This window comes from Buteo buteo, unplaced genomic scaffold (assembly GCF_964188355.1).
Source record: "Buteo buteo unplaced genomic scaffold, bButBut1.hap1.1 HAP1_SCAFFOLD_76, whole genome shotgun sequence".
NCBI lineage: Eukaryota > Metazoa > Chordata > Aves > Accipitriformes > Accipitridae > Buteo > Buteo buteo.
In genome coordinates this window covers 60,955-81,528 of record NW_027439240.1, presented here as the reverse complement: position 1 = coordinate 81,528, position 20,574 = coordinate 60,955, and the positions used below count along the sequence as shown (strand labels likewise).

The window sequence follows — 20,574 nt, the reverse complement described above, 5'->3', positions numbered from 1 at the left end:
ATAAGTTATGATGAAAATTTGTACGCCAGCCCGGGGATAATCCAATCAAGGTTTATTGTAGCAAGTAACAAGCAGGCAAAACAGCGCTGGGTGGCCGGGGAGTCTCCGCTCCACCAACGGCACACACCTGATGTGGTAACGTGTTTCACAGTTAAACGGTTAAGTGGTTTTCAGTGCCTGCTTTGGGAAAGAATATCCTCAACTAGTCTAAGGTACAGATCTATTAGAGGAAAAGGAGTATGAGGTAAAGGAGCATCATGCTGCATTTATTGCTAAACGTCTGCTTTCATTTCATTCAAACTAGAAAGTAAACAAAGATTGGACCTGCCAAAGAATTTGTTTCCCAGAGTGAGCATTCAAGCACTGGGGAGCAGTTTGCAGGATCAGAACTTCAGCCTGCTCTGGGTGATAAACCCTCAGGAGAGGAAAGAGAACCCCCACTTTTTTAAATGCATCTCTACTTATCTTAATAGTTCTTCTTGTTAGATTGTGTTGGCGGTCAGACTCTAAGCACGTGACTAAACTGTCAAAAAATCAAGATATTTAAGGATTATTTGCTGTATTAAATGCTCTTACAAGCAGTGCACTCTATTGCCCTGTGGATAGTATAACGTCATGACTGGCAATTTTCCTTTTTTAGTACAAGGACGCATGTGTGAAGGCAAATCGAGGGTACAAGTGGTGCCCCACAGCAAACCAACCTGCCAAAACCCAGGCATCCACTGTTACAAACAGGAAGAAGCTATGGGCCTTTGCTTCAGACTCTGCAAAGGCTTTACCAAGCCCGAGGAAAGTGACAAGAAGTGACGAAATGCCACAGCGTAACTTCAGGATGGCAGGTGAGATTTCCATCCACGTTCCTCACACGTAGCTGCCTTGTTTTGTTTGCGGACGCGGTGTTGGAATCGAACTGCAAGACCAGTTTCCTTTACTGCACCTGGTACTGTAGTGCAAATACCTTTCATGTCCCAAATTGAGTTGCCAAGACTCTAGTTAAACCTCTGCATAACAGCCTCAAATTTCCTAAGTGCATGATTGCTTTCGATAGTCGAGTCCAGATGTGTGACATATCATAAGCCATACCCTGTTTGGGGTCCAGATTTGATTGATGTTTAGTTCAGGCTTATCTGCTGTTAGAGCTTTTCATAGTCATAAAGGGAAATGCTGATTGTGTGCATTCTTTTTGTCTTTCATAGAGTGTTGTACTATGTTTAGTAATTTGCTGTTGACAGAAATAATTTATGGTTGTCTATGAAGTTGGAAGTGCTAACGTTCCTGTGGATGAATGTACCAGTGGAGCTAACTTCTTGTATTTAAATCAAGAGAAGCGTAATGATAGCTTGGAGGGCTGGATTCTCACCATTTTAAACATTAAAAGGTAAAATAAAATCATATCCATCAAGAAGTGGATTGCCTGAGCTGGTGAAAGGCAGATAATCTCACACTGATATCCACAAATGGCAGAACTGTAGCAATCATGAGCCTGAAGTAGAAACATTAATGTTAAATACTGGCAGCTTAAGAGCCTAACAGTCAAGGTAGAAACTGATTTTTACCCCACCACCCTTTTTTTCCTTTTTATTTTTCTTTTCTGCAGTTTGACATTTCTAATTTTATAAATACTGATGTATTTGAAACTTTGTCATATCCTACCTAGGTTATGACAAGTGTGTGGCAGATAGGACTTTCCTGCTTAGAGAGATCGTGAGCTGGAGAGTGGGAAATGGTTTTATGGAACAAGTATAAAAGGAGAAGAAGGAATAAAAAGGCTTGTATGCCTTTTTGCCAGTTTAGTGGTTTGAAAATTCCTGTAATGAAATTTCTTCTGGCTATGAAGGAACTGTGAATTGGGATCAAAAGAAAGTGTTTCCTGCTACATCGTTCTGATATATGGGAGACCAGTTCTAAAAATCTCAGGCCCCTTCATCCCATTCTGGTTTTGCTCTCAGAGGAGTCACTTTTATGCTCCTTCAGGTTTATCGACTTAACGGAGAGAACAAGGAGTAGGTGTTGGTCTGCCTGGCTGCTGTCCCCCACTGCTCCTGCCGGGGTATCCAACTGTAGAGCTTCTGAGTACAGAGAGATCTTGAATCAACACCTATCAGAGCAGAGGACAGAGAACTTAAAGAGTTCCTGAGAAACTGATCTAATCCATTGTTTTATCTATGGAGCCATTAATTTCTGAAGAAGGCCCTCTTTTGTGCTACATGTGACTTTGAAAAGATGACAGAGATCGGCAGCTTCAGCAGTTCCCTGGATAATATTCTAGCTAGGATGTTCCCTGTCAACCTCAGCTTCATCAGTTCTTGTGTCTTTACATTTATAGTTTCTTGCCAGATCTGCATAAGGCTGTATGACTTAAATCTTCATATGAAAAGTAGCACTTGTCTTGACATGTGAAAATTGGGACCCCAGCTAGTGCTTATACAAAAAGAGGTGAAATTTGTGCCAAGAAATACTTTTCTAAAGACTCCTCAGTCTGACTTCGATACTGCAACTGAGTCCTGCTGAGTCTTGTATAAGCACATGCATCATAGCAGGCATACAGAAATCATGCTGTATGTTAGAAAAGCAGTGACAGTTTTGGTGCTGCTGTTTTCAGTAAGACAACTTCAGTGCATTAGTCTTGGTCACCTAGCTTGTGTATTTACAAGTGAGTGAAACAGTGAATGGCAAGGGCTCGAGCACTGCTGAGAAGTCATCCATGCGTTTTTATTGCTAGCATACTCTGGCATAGTTTTGATCTGCTCCAACCTAGTAATCTCCCAGACAGTTCTCAGGAGTGGCTTGAGTCAACAGCATATGCTAGGATCTGTTCCCAATAGGCACTTTAGATGTTACTGTACTATTTTGAGGACAAAAAAAATTCTGGCAAGTGAGTAGAAACTGCTGTGTTGCCAACCTGCGAACCAGAGATTAGTCCCTAGCCCATTTTATTTACTCTTTTCCTTCTCTAGACCAGTGTCAATCTCAAAAGCATCAGGGATTTATCTGGAAGTGATACAGTCTATCTGTGGGGCTTTTTGAGTGTGGTAGCTGTGTGATACATACAGGACATTACTCTTGTCCGTTTAGTTAGTTGAGACTATCTAGTGGCCTAGTATCTCTCACAGGTTGCTCTTTAGTCCAGATGGTGTTCTTTATCTCAACAGTACATTCACTGACTGGAGATCCTTCCCTGAGAGCATTCTCGTATTAACATTTTCATATAGTAGAAGTTGTTTTGAAATTTAGGTCCATTTAGGTCATATGGAGATCTCGAGAGTGAACATACAATGTTAGAATCCTTACTATCCTTACAGTATCCCTTTGGGTCCTATTGGAGTTCCCAAACTATTGCAGATGAACCTTCCACATCTCCTTGGAGAGTCCATCCATTCCTGCTCCCTGAGATCCGGCTCCTGTTCAAGAGCCTGAAAGATATTACAAGATCTCATGTTTTTTTAAAACTCGAGAGTCTCAAACCATGACTGCAAACAAGCTCAAGGAAATGTGAAAATACCAGGAAATTCAAACAAAAAACATAGAGATATTTAGAAGAGAGTGGAAAGATACACACAAGTATTATGATGCACTAAAAAATGTCATCATAGTAGGAAAATGTTCTCCATCTGATAAGCTGAGTATCATTAATGCTATAAAAAGAAACAATGTACATTGCATATACCAGTACGCAGATCATCAGTATATCTGCAGATACTATATGATTGTAAAGAACCTAAGGATGGACATGTGTAATTGAGGTAATGCAAGGAATAAAGTTTCTCGTCTCCTGCAATGTGTCCTCATGAAGAATGCTACTGGGACGTATAAGCGTAGTTGAACAGGGGATTTGGCAGCAAACGTAACAAATCAGGCAGCACACAAACTGTGGCAGTCAGGCAGCCTGAAATTAGTCTAAAATCTGTAAAGATGTGGAATTTTTGAGAGTTGAAAAGCAAATTTGTGTCCCTGTATGGACACAAAGCAAAAAATGTCGTCCTTACTGTGAATTTTATAAGAAATGGCTTGCTGAAGAGCTCACAAAACAATATTGCTGAAGATAGGCAGTATGAGTTTTGTTTCAAAGACTTGGTTTCAGAGCAAAAGCTGGAATGGGAACTTTTTATAATTGCCATTTCTAAATCTTGCAAGGCAAGGAAGTAGTCATTTTCCCCATTAAATTGCACATTGCTAATCAACCCCTAGGGGGAATTCAAAGTTAAAGGAAGTGGTAAACAAGACAACAAAAACCAGAAACAATAATACCAAAGCAAAATGAATAGCTAACTCTGAAGTTAAACAGAAGAAAATTAAGATTAGACAAAATGCAATGGGGTAATCCCTTCCATTAGTGTTAAAGTGTCAGACTTAATTCAGCTTCTGATATCAATGGGTAATAGAAAGTGGGAATGCAAAACCATGCACGTGCTCATAATTTAGAGAGTGTTTCTGAAGTGATGACAAGGGAAATTCACAAAAATTGTGCTTCAAGAGTTAACAGGCTGCTTGAGTTGCTTCTAATCCAAATCTTGTTCTTCTTGTAACTGTGAAGCCCTTTTCTGCTCCTGTCTTCTGCCCTCAATGTCATGCAAAAGAACTTCATCCCTAGTATTATGTTAACATACATTTATGAATTTTAAATGCACTGTGGTTGTTCAAGTGGTCAGTCATCAAGTATGGGAAAATGAAATGATAGAACAGAAACATGCAACTGCTGTAGCTGTGATGCTTCATTAAGGTTCCTGAAATAAAAACGTTCCTGAGAACTTGACTTTGAAGTCCTTATCCATAAAGCTATTTTTCAGAAGTACTACCAGAAGTACTACTAGGATGAGCTGATCAAGTCAGACGAGGTCTTTTAAGGCATAATGAACTATATAGTATCTTCCTTGCAGCTGCGTCAGCTTCCATAGGAGTTAACAGGGGGTTATTTAAACAGGATGTAGACACAGGCTGGCAGAAATTTGGATTCCTTATCAGCTCTGTCACGTGCACTACTACTTACAGTCATCAAAAAAAACAAACAACAGTTTAGTAGAAGAAAAACATAGAAGGACAATTGGTTTGATATCAGGATATTGGCTGCAAATCAAAGTAGATGTGCTTAAGTACACAAGACCACTGTAGCTAAGAGGCACTTTTATTGTAAGCATCTCTTTACAGACACACATGACTTTCTGAAAAACTCTTTTAGCTGAAGTCTATCATTTTTTTTTCAGCAAAGAGATGATTTTTATTTTTTTTTTCAGATTTATGAAAACTGATTTGATACATGAGTTGTGAGCTTAAAATGAATACCTCATCAGATGAGATCTTTTTCAATTTTTTAAATCCAAACTGTGGGATAAATTACTATTCTGAGAATTTATAATTTTTTTAAAAATTGCTGTTGGCTTGTCAAAAATATGTTTTTCATACAGTGAAATATTTTCATTCAGATGCACCAGCAGCATATAGTAAGAGTTAGGGCGGAGCAAGTAAGGATCTTGGTTTTTTTGTTTGTGAGACTGCATATTAGGAATCTAGAAGAAGAAAACCAACCAGCTGGATAGAGAGGATAACTGGTAACATTTGTTTGCAATAAAGTTAAGTCTAAAATCCATTGGAAAAACCCCCGCAGTGGTTTGTTTTAATCCCTTAGTAGAGAGAAAAAAATGGAAATCATGTAGAAAGGTAGGAAATCCTGCTTGAAAATTTGAAATCCAGCAGATGAATTCCTCCCCAAAGTAATAAATATGTTAAAAGTAAGTTAACTGAACAAGAAATTCTTTGAAGCTTTAAACTGAGCTTCTCCTGTCTCTCTGTTCTTCTTCAAAATTGTATTTGAAATTTTTCAGTTTACAGAGAGATTGTAATCATTGTCTCTGAAGACACAGCCTGAGGCTGGAGCTTTAGGCTAAGATTTTATTTTCTATATATTAGCATTCAGAATGTTGGGGAGAAGAAAAATACCATTTTCAAAGTGTACATTCAACGCCATGTATGCAATTCCTTTACTGTCCACTGGTTTGTATAGTGTTAATTTACTGGCAAGTGATCAATCAAAATCATAGTGCACAAAGAAGGATGGAATCTTTTTTACTCTCTTCTACCGGTGCTGGAATTAAGCACTTCAAAAACTTTGAAAACCTAGAAAAGCACTTTTACAGCTTTATTCAGTAGGGTGAACAAGTAAGTGTTACAGATATAAGCATATGTCATATCTACTGAGTAAAAACATTTTTTTTGTTTTTCCTGGTCCTGAGAGGAAAGATATTCTAAATATACTGCTCACTAGTGTTGCCTATTCCGTAAAGCTCACATACTTTGTTTTCCACTAATATTTTTAAATGACACAGAAGTTACTGCTCTTCAGTCATATCCCTGCATTCAATTACACAAGAACCTCATTCATTAGGTGGTTGAGAAAAGCTTTGTATTTTAGACTGTGAAATGATGGTAATTAAATGACAAGGATACAGGAGAAAGTTTATGTTTGTATCTCTACTCTCTACCTTCTTTGTAGAGCAAATAATTAAAATTTAGAGCCTAATTACATACAAATGAAAAAATCCGAAGCTTTCTGCACTCCAAATAGGAATGCACTGAAATATCAATAGCTCATTTTATATAGCTGAAGTATTAGCCACTACTTATAGAGCATTAAAATAAAACACTTCGAGCAGTTTGTGCTCTATTTGGCAGTCAAAAGATAGCTTTCTACATTGTTGATTAATAGGCTGGGATTCAACTATACAACTTGAAATATATTTCATTAGCAAAATATACAATGGTTTGTCTGTAACAAGAAAAGAAAATCAACAACAAATGCTGAACGGAAAAGCAAAATAAATATATTCTCTTTAATAAGATGTGGCAGGAAGAGGTAGGTCTACCACAAGTGTATAAAGCCCAAGAAGCTGGTTCTCTGCAACTTACTTGGTTCCAGACCCCTTTGCTTGTGTACTTTTCTCCTTCTCTTATCCTGTTTTATTCGCAAATAGTACTTTTTTTCTGTGAGCACTACTCCATCTGCGTGCTCTACAAACATTTCTCCTTCTTCTTGATGGTCCTAAGACTCATTTCTTTACTCTTAGTAAACTTAATTGCTTTAATGTTCTGCCTTTCACCTGACTTGATCCCCATCCACTGCTGCTTGTTCTTCTCCAGACTCCTGCCTTCAGGCACAAGGGCCTGGGACACCCCACCCGTATCAGTCCCCTGCCGAAGGAAAAGTCTTCTCTTCTGAGAGAGAAAAGAAGTCCCAGTCTTCCCAGGGACAGAGCTGGGAAGGGCTGTCTGGAGCAAGTCTTTGCTAAAACTGTTTGAGGACCATGAGCAAATTCAAGGGATGGAAAATCCTGCATTTCTGGGCCTGGGGGGTCCCCAGGGTGCTGCTGCGTCCCCAGCACATGTCCCCATGTCACCGGAGCCCTCTGTGAGGTCACAGTGGTTGGGCTCTACATCTTCCTCCTGGGGCTGGTGCTGCCCCAGTTGCTCATGGCTTTTGCCTGGAGGAGCAGCGTGTCGATCCGTGGGATCCTGCTGCCCATGCGGAGGATGAGAGCGCTCAGAGGTGAGGGGCTGGTGGGAGGCTGGGGTCTGATACGTGCTGGAGGCAGTGTCTGTCCCAGCCGGGTGCTGGGGGCTGCGTCCCATCACCTCTCATCCTGCTGCCAGGCACGTCCCAGAGGGTCCTGGATCCATCCTCTCCCTGCCCTCCGTGAGGCAGCTGGGGACCGCTCAGAGGTGACTTGGGCTGGCCGGCTCTTGTCAGGGCTGCCCAGCCCCAGCCCTGCCGGCCTCTCCTTGCGGAGCCCGTGTCCGTCCCCTGGCCAGCTCAGGGCCCCTGTGCTGGACTCACTCCAGCGCATCGCTGCCGTTCTGTCACTGAGGAGCCCAGGATGGGCCCAGTCCCCCAGGGTGGTCTTCCCACTGCCGCGGTGAGGGGAAGACTCCCTCCCCTCATCCCACTGACTTCCCTCTTGCCAGTACAGCCCAGCACAGGCTGGTAGTGCTGGGGCAGTCTGGGAAGATCCTCACCCCTCCCTGGCGCGAAGCCCTGCAGCCAGCAAAGCCATTTCTTTCTTTTCTTGCAGCTCTCTGCTCATGCGTGCGTTCCCAGTCCAGACCTGCGCGTTCTGAGGACAGAGGCGGTGTGACGGGGACTGTCCCTGCGGCCGTCACTACCTTTGTGGCCGTCGGGACTTCTCTGCTAAAGCGACTGCAAGACCATGAGGTGAGGTGGGGGTTGAGGGCTCCCCTCCATGCCCCTGGCTTCCCCGGGTGCCGTGGCAGAGGGGCGTCTCACCTGACAGCACCTCTGCCCTCCTGCAGGCGCTTTGTCCCCAGGCGCCGATCCTGCTGCTCAAGCTGGACTAATGCCATTGCTCCCCACTCCTTTCCCCGGGAGCTCCCAGTGCTGGGGCTCCTGCCCGTGCGAGGAGCAACACTGGGCCCCAAGGCGCAGGGTGCTCACGGCTTCCCCTCCTCGGGGCATGGTCTCGTTCCCATGCCTTCCCCTTTGCCACGGTCCATTTGGATCTCTCAAATGTACAGGACAACATACGCTGTGATTTCAACTTTATTTCATGAGCTCAGTAAGAAATACAATGAAAAAACATGACAGGGGCTCAATTCCCTTCTCCCAGACTCGTCTATCATGTGAATTCACTCCTTCACCAGTCAAGTCATAAGGTTTCATAACTTATAATCTGTAACTCTTAATATCGTGCACCTATGAGCAAAAAAAAGAATTTTTTTGCTATGAACCTATGAGCCAACCGAGAGAGCGCTCACCCTTCCTCCTCCATCACGGTGTGGGCGTCCCCTGTGTCGCACCGGGAAGCATGAAAGCCTCAGCAGTTCAGCTGCTGTTGGATCTGCTTCAAAAGCTTTTTGAGTAAGCTGATGTTTTATACCCTCCAGCTTGGAGGCTGGGTCTATACCATTTCCTTACGTTAGTGGATTCTGAGGAAACTGCCAGACAAAAGGTAATGGCTGCCGGAGACAGCCATCCGCAGCTGGTAACGGCTGCATCATGGCCCTTTAGCTCTCTCTAGCCACGCGTCCTGCCTACGCGGTGCTCTCGCTTTGACCTAATGGTGCTGCTCCCAGCATACACCAGGCCTTAGCAGGAGCTGGGTTAGCCAAAATCTAGGCAGGAGTTGAGTGAACAGTCACACCCTTCCTTGTCCGGCACTTTCCCCCTGACCTCCGCCATCCCCCGTTTTCAGGAGTGACCGCCCAGGCTCCCATGTGGCCTTTTGCCCCGGTGGAGTCGATCTCCCTGTCTGACTCTCTGCTCGTGTCAGAGGCACCGCGGAAGATCCTGCTGTTCCCCGTGGCTGTCCTGACCGATGCCTGCAACTCGTCCCTCGTGCCCGTGTCACGCAGATGATTTGGGGGGCAGCAGGTCTCTGTCGTGGCTCCCTGGGAACAAGGGCAAAGCAAGTCCCATCACTCCCCTTTGTGGTCCATCCCCAGGGTGACCGAGTGGAGACGTACCGGGAGCTGGAGAGCGTCTTGTGGGGAGACGACGGCTGTTTGACGAGTGGCGTTGTGAACCGCCTGATAGCAGAGGCGTTGAGTGACATGCGAGCAGCCCAGGTGAGCTTGTTCTCTTTCAAGGCCACCCAAGCAGCCTGCCTCTGCCCCTGGTTTTGGGGGAAATACAGAGTGGCGCAGAGATGTTCCTCGGTTGTTCAGACCCAGCAGAGGTCCTAAGGGAGAGGCTCTGGGGACTCGTCGTGACAGGGAATTTGGAGAGGGGAGTGTTGTGTTAAAGGGTAAAGACTTTGGGCAGAAAATAACCCCCCTTGCGTTCCAGCTTGTCTTTAGATGTCCGAGGGGCTGGGGGCGGCTAGGCTTAGATTCTGGGTGATGCCCAATTCAGCACTGTAAGTCCGGTCGCGTTCAATATGTTGAACTAACACGATTACGGACGCACAAATAGCGCACTGTACTTTCAGTTTAGTGGCGTTCAATGAACTATCACAGCCAGACTTAAGGAGCTTGGTTGCGTTCAATGAACTATCACGGCTAGATTTTAATGAATAGTACAGTTTATTAAAGCAACAGGAGTACAGGTTCTTTTGGATTGCCGATGATAAATACACTGTCTGCAAGGCACGTGCAAATAATAATACAGTCGACTACAAGCGCATTAAATTATGGAAGGAAAAGAGCTCTAAAGAATTCTAAGTTTCCCGGGAAAGCACTCGGTACAGCCGAGTGTTCGAATCTCACCCAAGAGGTGTCCCTCTGGGGGGAAGAGAGGTTCAGCCTGTCGACTGACCCCAGAAGGCAGTGATGTCCTCCCAACTTGTCCACGACGGTATCTTCCCTAATAGTCACCCTTTCTTTGGGCCTTTTTACACTATTTTCCTATTTAGGTGGAGCTCGAGTGACTCCAGTCATGCATGCCTTTACTTTGATTGGTATTAAGTTCTCTCACTTTGCTTTTAAAAGGACATGCTAGAAAAAAATTCAGAGCGCAGGCTCAGTGAGGGGTGGTTGCACTTTGGAGGTGGGTAGCTTTTGGGATGGAGGTGTGTTTTGGTATTCTAATGAGCAAAGTTCACCCAGAGGACGTGATGTTGCGTGTCAGTACCCCAGGACAGGGCACTTAGGAGATAAATCAGAAGTAGGGCAGTAGATCGACAGAACCCCCATGATTTTACCTCCTTGCTTCCGTGGATTCAATGCAGGGACCTACCCTTCCTATCGTTCCAGTTCCCTATCCCTGCGATAACATCACAGAGACTGGCCGTGGCGTCTCCGCTCCACTCCACCCTCCGTGTTACTTCTCTTAGGGTCAGCACACCAAACTGCCTTGGTGTTGCTAACATCTAAGGTTGCAGGTTACATTGCACAGAGAATTATTAGGGAACCAATTCCTTGCGTGTCCACTGCATTCCACCCTGGAGGTTTTGCCTTCCCTCAAGGGGGTGCGGGGAACATACTGATAAGTCACTTCTAGCAGTCACTCCACAGGGAGGCAGGGAACTGTGCAGAGAAGCGGACTCGGGGCTGTTTCTAACTGAGCGACAGCTGGGTTCAAGCTCAACACTGTTTGTCCTGCTTTGAGGAAGGGCCGTGGCAACCCACCAGCCCCACGGAGAGGTCCCAGGGGGGTCTTGAGTCTGTGGCAGTTTGATCCTGGCATCTGCATGGAGAGGGAGAGGGGGCAGCAGCACAAGGCTGTTCTGGGGCAAAGCCTCCCTCATTTCGCCAGGGAACTGCTCGCCTATCCCAGGGTACAAGAGGCAGCAGCCGCTCGGCCCCGAGCACAGCTGTCCCGAGGGGTCTTGCAGAGGAGATGGGGTCATTCAGCCTGCCCTAGTGCCTCAGCCTTTTTCTCCGGAGTGTTTAACCTGTGACGCTTTTGCAGGGTGTGACAGGTGACGTGAAGATGGCCGCTAGTGACGTCCTGGTAGCTCTGGCCCGCTCCCACTTCCACTTTGTCATGTCCGAGCTCCAGAGCCACCTGAAGGCCATGAGGAAGGTCCCTGATGAGATTGTGCTCCTCACCTTGGGCAAAATGGCCCGCAGCTATGGTATGGCACCCTGGGCCTTGGGTAGAGATCTGTGATAACAAGGAGAAGGGATCCTCCCCCTCCCTAAACGCCCTGTGTTGAACTGGGGGGCTACGGAGTTGCCGTGCCTCCTTGCTCCGCGCCAGGGCCAGTTGGCAGCTCTGCCTTATCAGCCCGATCCCAGTTCCCAAAGGGTGGGAACCTGTTGGAGACAAACCCGCGGGGTCTTGGCCCCCCACCGTCCTCCCCGTTTCCCCAAAGGGCTTCCCCCCGGGGAAGGCAGCCCGTCCCACACCCTCCGGCACGTCCTGCGTGGCCCAGCAGCCCCAGCCCTGGCAGGGATGGACCCCAGTCTCCCGTGTCTCTCACCGACCCTCTCGGTCCCTCTGTCCCTGCCTCCTCTGCAGCCCTGCGGTGCATCCCCTTTGTGGGAATGACGCTGCTCGCCCTGCGCACCGTGCTGACCCAGGTGGGGAGCGGCGAGGTCCTGCATGCCATCTGCAGTGGTGAGTGTCGGCTCCTTGGCTGGGGTCTTAGGGGCAGGGGCGGCCTTCGATGCCTCCATGTGATCTCAGAGGGAACGTGGTGGGTGTGAGCCCGGGGCAATCCCAAACTGCAGCGAGTGTGTAGGAGGAGCGGGGGAAGGCCAGGAGGTTTCTGTGGGTGGGACGCGGCAGCGCTGCACGGAGAAACTCCTGGGTCCCTTCCCACGGTTTCTGTTCCCCCGCTTCCCTCTGGGATTAAACTCCCTACTCTGAAAGGGCGAGTATGAGGGAAGGGAAGGGAAAAGGGAAGGGAAAAGGGAAGGGAAGGGAAAAGGGAAGGGAAGGGTGTGCAGTTGGAAATGCTGGAGGGGAAGGGGCCGTTGAGGAGGAGAAGGTGCGATGGGTGTGAGGAGGAGAGAAACGGTGGGGTGTTTGAACCCAGGCACCTCAAGAGCACAGATTGCCCTTGGATCCAGATCCAGATCCAGGGAAGCCCTGCTGAGCCTGGGACCGTCCTTAAAGCAGGCTTGGGCGTGAACGCAAGGTACCGTCCCTGCTGCAGACTCTCACATGCTCCCTTTTCCTTTGTCCTGGTGCAGTCCTGGAGCAATGGTCGAAAGGAGTCAGTACATACCTCTGCAGCTGGGAGCAATGCCCCTTCCCTCGCAAGGGGGTAGCACAGTTCTGTGAAGCCATTTACCCGGTCTTCCGCTATGTGGTGGCAAATTGGCTGGACTGCAAGGAGGAAGAGGTGAGAAGTACTGCTTTGACGCCCGGGGCTGCAGCAGGGATGTCCATGGCGCTGGGTCCGTCTGTGCCCAGTGGGGTGCGAGCAGAGGGCCGAGGGGAAGGGGGCTTCCCGACGGGAAGCAGCCGAGCCTTGGGGCCTTTCTGCAGGGAGGGCTGGGGTAGCAGGGTGGGGAAGTGCTCTCTCTCCTCTGGAGCGAGCCCTTCTTCTGCAGGGCAGAAGGGAAAGGGAAACCCCTCCCAGTGGGAAGGGCAGACCGGTGTTCAGGGGATGCTGAGCACTAGGCAGACCTTCAGCCCTCCAAGCGGAGCCTCTCCCTTCCCTCTTCAGGACAAGCAGGCTGTCCTCGGGGCAGTGGCTGCCATGCTGGGGGTCCTTCTGCATGAGGAGCAGCACCGAGAGCAGACCTGGGAGCAGCTCCTCTGGCTCCTGCAGCAATACCAGGAGGTCCGAGACAACTCCCGGCTCACCGAGGTGAGATGTTGCGCAGGGCCTGGCGTGGCTGCTGGGGTGGGTCTGCGCGAGTGCTAAGAGGCACTGGGGAGCTGTGGGGTGCCAGGAGGAGCTGGGAAGCCCTTAGAGAAGGAACAGGAAGAGCAGAGGAGGCCTGAGGTTTCCTGGGCTCTTTGGGCAGAAAAGGAGAAACCCGGGGCAGGGCGGGAGGGAGGCAAGAGTCCCTGGGGCTCATCTGCTCAGGAAGGGAGGCACTGCCAGCTCCCTGGGGCTCTCTGTGCAGGAAGAGCTTTGCCCGAATGCCCAGGGCCACGTCCAGTCCCATGCGGCGACTGGCGAGGTCTGATGAGTGGGAAACTGAGTTGTCAAGCCCGGGCTCCGTTCCGAGGAAGGAGACCCTCTTGATGCTGCTCTGCTCGTCAGGCTTTTCCCTGGGAGCTGATGTTAGGGGCTCCCCTTATCCCAGACGTGCTGGGTTTCTCCATTCCCAAGTGCCTTTAGGTGGCTTGAGCCTCCTCTTCCCCCCCGTTCTCTTGTAGAGCCTCAGCTATGTCCTGGAGATCCTGGAGGGAGTTCAGACCCCAATGCCGCAGGGCACGGCTCTTGCCATCAGCACCGCTGTGCGCCGCCAGGTAAGGGGAGCCCTGCGCCCTGCCGCAAGCCTGGGGCCTGCACCCATGATTGCCACGGAAGGGAAGGACCTGCCGGCTGGCAGGGCAGAGCAGGGCGTTCCTCCACTGGGACCTTCCTGCAGGCCTGGAGCATGCCAGGACTTCGATCCAGGTGCCATCTTAAGGCTGCAGGAGGCCTGATCCTGGCTGTTTGGAACGGGCCTGAGCGGCAGCCCGGTTCCCACAGCCATTTCCCTCTCGGCCAAGTCGCAGGAGGACTCTGGAGCGCCAGCACCCTGAGGGCAGCCTTTCAGCGCTGCTCAGCCTCAGCTCCTGGGCAGCCTGGGCTGCCGCAAACCTCTGTGTGTGCCCGGGGCCACCGTGGGGTGGGCTGGGTTTCGGCTGTGGGTCCCATGCCCAGAGTGCCCAGGGAGAGGAGAACGGAGAGCGCCATTACTTTTCGGTCCCTCTCAGCACTGATGCCGCTTTCTCTAAAATGGATCTTGCTCCCACAGCTCCCTGATGTGACCGAGGAGGCTGGCCCTGCCCAGAAGGCAGTGCTGTCCCGCTGCATCATGCTGCAGGGTAAGGAGAGGAGACTGGGCGATGGCCCGCCGTGCCGTGGCAGCTCTCTCCCTGTCCTTGGCTGTTGGGGACAGCTGCCTGCTGATGCAGAATGCGATTTCTTCCCCGCAGCACGAATGCGCCCCGAGGAGACAGGCATGTTTCTGCACTCCCAGCTGAGCGGTGGGAGTGAGGCCGGTCGCGTGGCAGCCCTGGGCCTGCTGGGAGCGCTGGCCCGCGCTGACGGTCAGTGCCACAGACCAGGGACGCAAGGCAGGGGTTGGGGCTGCTGGGCTGACAGCAGGAACGGGCCGAAAGTGGTGCACCTGCACCCAAAGGGAGCTGCGAAGAGCGGGTCCCCCAGCCGAGCTGACGCCCCGCAGCAGGGCTCTCCCCCGGCAGTTAGAAATGCCGGCACACCAGGGACGGCGCTCCACGGGCGTGTAACACAGGCAGGCTGGTGGGCGGGCAGGTGGGCTGCTTTGCACAGGAGCTGCTCGTACCCGTGCTGTTTCTCTTGTTCTCTCTGTTGCCATAGCCTTCGGTCCCTGTAAAATAGCCTCTGGAAGTGGGGTTGCTCCGACTACGCCGCTGCTTCCCGTGAAGCCAGTCAGGCCCCGCTCTTCTGTCCCAGTGGAAGCTTCAGGGGATCCCTTCTGCCACTGGGGCTCTGCCTCAATGCACACCTCTCCGTATCTCTTCCAGCACCTGCGGTGAGAGAGAAGCTGCCCCAGCTGGTGGAGGCCATGCGCGCCTTGTGCAGTGACCCCAGTGCCCAGGTGAACTGGTTTGGGAAGAGAGGGTGCCACCAGGGGAGGCAGAGAAACCCTTTCCCTTGGGACAGAGCCAGAGGGCCTGGGGAAGTGCTGGCGCGTTGCCCAGGTGGTGGCTGATGGCTCCTCCCTGGGGAGAGCTGGCAGGGCAGAGCGGGGAGGTCTCTGGGCTCTGCGGGGCAAATGCCCGTCCAGCCTGGTGCTGAAGCCCAGCCCTGACGCCAGGAGCGAAAGCTTCTGCCGTGGCCTTGCCACCTCTCTGCGAGCCACAAAGGCGCAAACTCTTTGGGTTTTGAACAGGAGGGTCATAACCACACTCTCCCCTGGCAGGTGCGGAGGGCAGTTCTGGAGTTCAGCAGGGAGCTGCTCAGCTCCAGATCCCAGAGCTGCTGGCCATGGGATGTGGTGGGGCACATCTTCAGCGAGTTCAGCCGGACCTCGGGCACACTGGTAAGGGCAGAGCAGGACACCCAGGGCTGGTTGTTTTGACCAGTGCCTGGACCGTGCTGAGGGCTCCTGCCAGCGGCCTTGGCCTTGGAGAGCTCCATGCTGCAGAGCCATCGGCGCTGGCACTGCCGTCAGAGCCGCTTCCGAATGGCCGTTCCTCGTGGGTGTCTGTGCCGATGTTGGTGGAGATGTCAGTGGATGATGTGGGTTTACACCTCGGCATGCCACCCAGCACTGTGGTGCCGAGCTGTGCCCACGGGCGCCTTCGGCAAAGCCGCCTTGCAAAGGGAGCGTCTTGTAGGGGCAGGACATCTTCCGTCCTTAAATGCTGATGGACGGTGAGCAAAACACAGCCAGTGCGGACAGGTGGGCCTGGCTAGAGGAGCTTTCTGTGGTGTTCTCGTGCTCTGGCCCTCCAAAGCACACCCTGCCCACCCAGTAACAGTCTGGGGGCCCACATCCCTTCTGGCAAGGGGACGGGCCGTTTGGCAGTCCCTGTGGTGAGCGTTTCCCAGCATTCAGCTGGGTGCCCAGGAGGTGAAAGCTGGGGATGGCCGAGCCTCCCGCTGACTCGCCGAGGACATTCCCTCTGGCCGCACCTTCCCTCTAGCTGGGAGATCCATGTGCGTCACTCTGAGGCTCGGGGAGGCTCTGCTTTGGGAGCAGGGCAAAGGAAAGGGCTTCTGGGTGCTCCTCCACATCTGTCGGGCTGGGTGTGCTGCCTCCAGGGCTGGCACTGAGCACAGCCTTGCTGAAGGGCACGTTCCTCACCTCTGCTTTGGTGGCACGACAGCAGCATTTGGGCCCCAGGGGACCGAGTCGGCAAGCAGCGGCACTGTCTGCTCCCAGGCTTCCCAGTCCTTCCCAGGGTCTGGGACCCGGTCCTCGAGCTGGGTCCGTCTGGCCATCGGGAGGGGGGCAGGCACAGGAGCAAGAAGAGCACTGGTGAGGGGTGCCTGAGCCTCATCAGTTGGGAGCTGAAGGTAATTGGGGGTTTGCCAACTCTGTCTTACAGGTGGCAGGAGGCCTTTTTGCCTGGGAAAACCCAGAGGATGGAGCAATTCGAGCCCTGTGCCTGGACATCGTGGGCTCACTGGACGTCACTCTGAGAGGGATGACCAAAGTAAGTTGCCCTCTGTCCTGCTGCTGTGGCCGCTTCTTGCCTTCAGGACATTTTTCCGTGTGCTCCCCCATGCCCTGAACCTGTCCCCTCCTGCGCTGAAGCGCACCAGGCTCAGTGAAATGCAGACCGTCCTTTTCGTCTTCGCGCTGAGCGGAAATGCCAGTGTGGCGAATTGCCCGGTTCTTCTCTGCAGCTCCTGTGGCCGAGGCTGCTGCAGTACGTGGTGCCAGCCCAGTACAGCGGCATGCTGATCCCGCTCTCCCGCTGCCTCCGAGCCCTGGTTGAGAGACGGGAGAGAGCGGGGTGCGAGGAGGAGGAGCCGGATGCCATGGACTCCCAGGAGCAAGGTAGGAGCCCCAGCGAGTGCTGCTGCTGGGTTTGGCCAGGGGTCAGGCCAGCCCGCGTCTCCCTGCGCCCCACCAGCCCTGAGCAGGAGCCCAGGAAAAGCAAAGGGCAGAGACAGGCTCTGCTGCTGGGCACGAGGGGCTCTGCCCTGCGTGGCCCCTTGCCCGGCGCAGAGGCCTGGCTCTCCTGCTCGCAGCGCTCTCCTGGTGAGCCGGGGCTCGCTCCTGGCCGTGCTGGAGCTGCCTTCATCTCCTGCTGGGCAGCCCTGGGGAGCCCCCCAGCCAGCGCTATTGCAGCGCAGCTGCTCTCAGCCCTCAGCCCTGTGTGGGGCTATCGGAGGCGTGAGGCTCGTCGGCTCACCCAGCCTTTCTGCCTCCCCACAGCCCGGCTGCCGGCTCCCCAGGCCCTGCTGGCTCGACTGCTGGTGAGTAGCGGGGCCCTGGGGAAAGAGCTTTTCTGGCCAGGGGTGGTGGGAGATCCCGGGGTAGAGATGCTGTTGAGGCCAGCGCCGGGAGCCCCCAAGGAGGAGGCAGCATGCCCGAGCCCATCAGGGATCCCACTCCGTTCTCAGGGCTGGCAGCACCCTGGGTGAAGCCGTCGGCTGCCTGCTGCCAGCCAAGCGGCACCGAGCTCCCTCCCGAGCTCCCTCCTGGGAGAAGCTGTGGCTCTGGCGGCAGGAGCGACCCTTCTCTCCTGCCCTCCTCTAGGTGGTGGCGGCAGCTCCTTACCCGAGCCGCGAACGCGCAGTCGCTGCCTTGCAGCTGCTGCAGGCCCTCCACGGCAGGATCCACAGAGGCTTGGGGGCGGCGTGGGCGACCGAGATCCCCCTCCTGCTGCAGTACCTGGAAGGTAAAGTGCGGGTGGGGAGGGAGAGGCTGGAGGGGAGGGAGGGGGGCAGGAAAACGCAGCTGCCTGGCGCGACGGAGGGCAATTGTCCCCAGTTCCCCAGCACTTGCTCTGCTGCCTTTCCCCTTCCAGGGAGCCGGTGCTGAGGCTGGGGGCAGCTGTCCCCTGGCATCAGTTCGGCCCAGGGGATGGAGGGGGCCGTTGATGTCCCCTCGGAGGGCAGGTGTTGGCATCACCCAAGGATGGTGTCTGGGAGAGGGACGTGACTGGTGCTCCTGGAGGGGGTGCAGCCCTCGGCTTTGGAGGACCAAGTCCCCAGGCCAGGCGAGGTTTGCAGCAGCTGTCCTCGGCAGTAGCCTGGGAGAAGGGCTGGAAATGGGCAAAAGGCAATGGGTGGTTCGGGAGAAAATGTGTGTTGGGACTGGGTGGTTGGAGTTGTTGTGGGAGCTGCAGTCGCTCAGTGGGAATCTGCTGCGGCCAGTGCGTCCTTCCCCAGATTGAGTCAATGCCTCTGACGACCGCCCCTGGGATCCCTCCTGTGTCTTTGGCCTCGCAAGGGCTTTCGCGTAGGCCCTCTCTAGCCTGATGGCCTGGGACTTTTGGGAGGTCGGACTGCAGAGGAGAGCGCCAGACTCGTCTTTGGTGTGAGCTTAAATAGCTGCGAGAGCTTTTGCTTCCTCTTGCTTCCTAGGCAGAACTGAGAGCTCCCTGGCCTCTGCAGAGTGGGAGCGCCGTGTGCTTAAGGTATAGCATCCTTGCGGGGGGTGTCACAAATCGAGGGGGGAGAAGAGGCAGCAAAGTTGTGGGAGGAAGCTCGGGGCTGCTTGTGTAGGCACCAGGAGGTGGGGGCACCTCCTGAGCACCCTGCGCCTCCCCCGGCAGTAGGTGCCTGCCCACTCAAGAGGAGCTGCTGCCTGCACACGTGCCACGGCTGATGGCTAATGCCCTCTAACGCTGTGGCACGCGCCTTAGCGCTGCCTCCTCCTCTAAGTCCGGCCTGCCGGGGGGTCTCACATGAGGCGTTAGGAGAAGAGGGAAGCTGGTGAAAAGAGGCTTGGGTGGGGTGAGGGAGGAGACTGCCGTTCCCGGCAGCTCTCCCCCGCAGCATCCCGGGACACGTGAGCGTGGAAAGGGCCCTGGCCAAGGTCTGGGGAACACTCGCTTCCTTTCCCGTTCACACCAGTTTCTGCGAGCGTCGCTGGAGCCCGTGGAGGACAAGGCCTGGACCGTAGGCCTGAGCCAGGAGCTGAGCCAGCGGCTGGGCAGCTCTGCTGCCGGCTCCTGGGAGGAGGTGTGTGTCCTGCCCGGCACTGGGGCTGGAGCTGGCGCTGGTGCTCTGCCCACGCAGGCAGATTTCACTGCTTTCCTTTCCCTCGTCCCCAAAAGGCGTTTCCCCTGGGCTGCCCCAGCGGCTGGCCACAGCCTGGCATCGTGGCCGGCTCTGCCTGCTCCCGGAGGTGGTGGGGTCCATCTGGGGCCAGCCCTCTCCTGACGGGTCGGGCCATGACTGCATCTCGGGCTCGGCTTCTTCTCTTTCAGCTTTTCCTGTACAAGGCTCTTGGGACGGTGCTGGCAGCTTGTCAGGACCTCAGACACGTCCAAGGGCAGGTGCTGAGGTTCCTCCAGGAGACAAACCCTGTGGAGCTGTCTGAGGCCAAGGTGAGGTGATGCTCCTGTCCTGAGCAGCCCCTGGATTTTCCTGGGGGAGAGGGAGGGCTGCTCCTGGCCCAGCTCCAGACCTCCTTCCTTTCCCCGTTGCTGCTGTTTCCGGCTTGCTGCAACGTCCTGCCCGGCCACGGTCGCTGGCCACGGCTGAATGCCTGGACTGGAACCGACTCCCCGTTTCTCCGTGGTTGCAGGGAATGATTTCTGTTGTGTCCCACGCTGCCGAGAGCCACTTCCACCTGGTCTTGGGCACGGTGACTATGTTCTCTGCCGCTTTCACCAGAGACTGGTCCCGCCAGGCTTCCACGGGCTGGGAGGTAAAGGAACGAGGGGCTTGCTGGTTGGCTTTCCTTTTTTGGCCTTCTTTCCACTTCTACACCTGCAGCAGCCACCCTGTGGCAGCTGCCTTGAGATTAACCTTCTTGGAAGAGCTACCCGAGACCTGTGTTTCAGAGGGGACATCCTGGCCTTGGGGCCCCTGAGGTGTCTCTGGAGAGGATGGGGTTTGGCACCTGGTGGATCAGAGCCACCCAGCTGGGGCAGCTGCAGCAGTTGCTTGCTTGCTTGCTTGCTCGCAGCCACATTGCCCTGACTTAACTTCAGCAGGAGCTGGTGACAAGGGGGTGGGCACAGTGTGACACTCTGCCCCTTCCTCAAAGCTGAGGGCTGGGAGCAGGAGCCTGGTGAGGTCTCGTTGGCTCTGCTCCCCACCTGGGGGCTGTGGGGAAGCCTTTCTGGGCAGGGCAGGGCCCTGCAGAGAGAGCAGTGCAGCCTGGCCTGGGGAGGTGAGCAGACCGGGCTCATCTGCGCCACTGACCCGCACAGGCTGCACGGCTCTGAGCAGGACCGTGACAGGCTATGTCGGGTACCTGTCCGCAGAAAGGTTCCAGACAGCTCCCCGGCCTCTCGAGTCAGTGGTATAACAGCCAGCAGCGTGTGTGATGCTGGCTGCACCTCCTCCCTCTCCGAGAGAGAGAACTCAAGCTGCGGGGTGGGAACAACTCCCAGCCCCAGCA

At 53.2% G+C, this 20,574-nt stretch overlaps 1 protein-coding gene across 1 annotated transcript; it reads left to right on the top strand.

Moving 5' to 3' along the window:
* Positions 1–760: 760 nt before the first annotated feature.
* LOC142027869 (maestro heat-like repeat-containing protein family member 2B) lies at positions 761–19,610 on the top strand. Its single transcript, XM_075022066.1, has 19 exons — positions 761–1,378; positions 7,132–7,537; positions 8,061–8,200; positions 9,448–9,570; positions 11,354–11,519; positions 11,906–12,004; positions 12,583–12,734; positions 13,062–13,205; positions 13,724–13,816; positions 14,311–14,380; positions 14,492–14,605; positions 15,065–15,138; positions 15,463–15,582; positions 16,595–16,702; positions 16,896–17,576; positions 17,755–17,896; positions 18,585–18,637; positions 19,077–19,184; positions 19,433–19,610. Exons 2-19 carry the CDS (start codon positions 7,462–7,464, stop codon positions 19,559–19,561), a joined length of 2,592 nt encoding a protein of 863 aa, XP_074878167.1. The 5' UTR covers positions 761–1,378; positions 7,132–7,461; the 3' UTR covers positions 19,562–19,610.
* Positions 19,611–20,574: the final 964 nt, after the last annotated feature.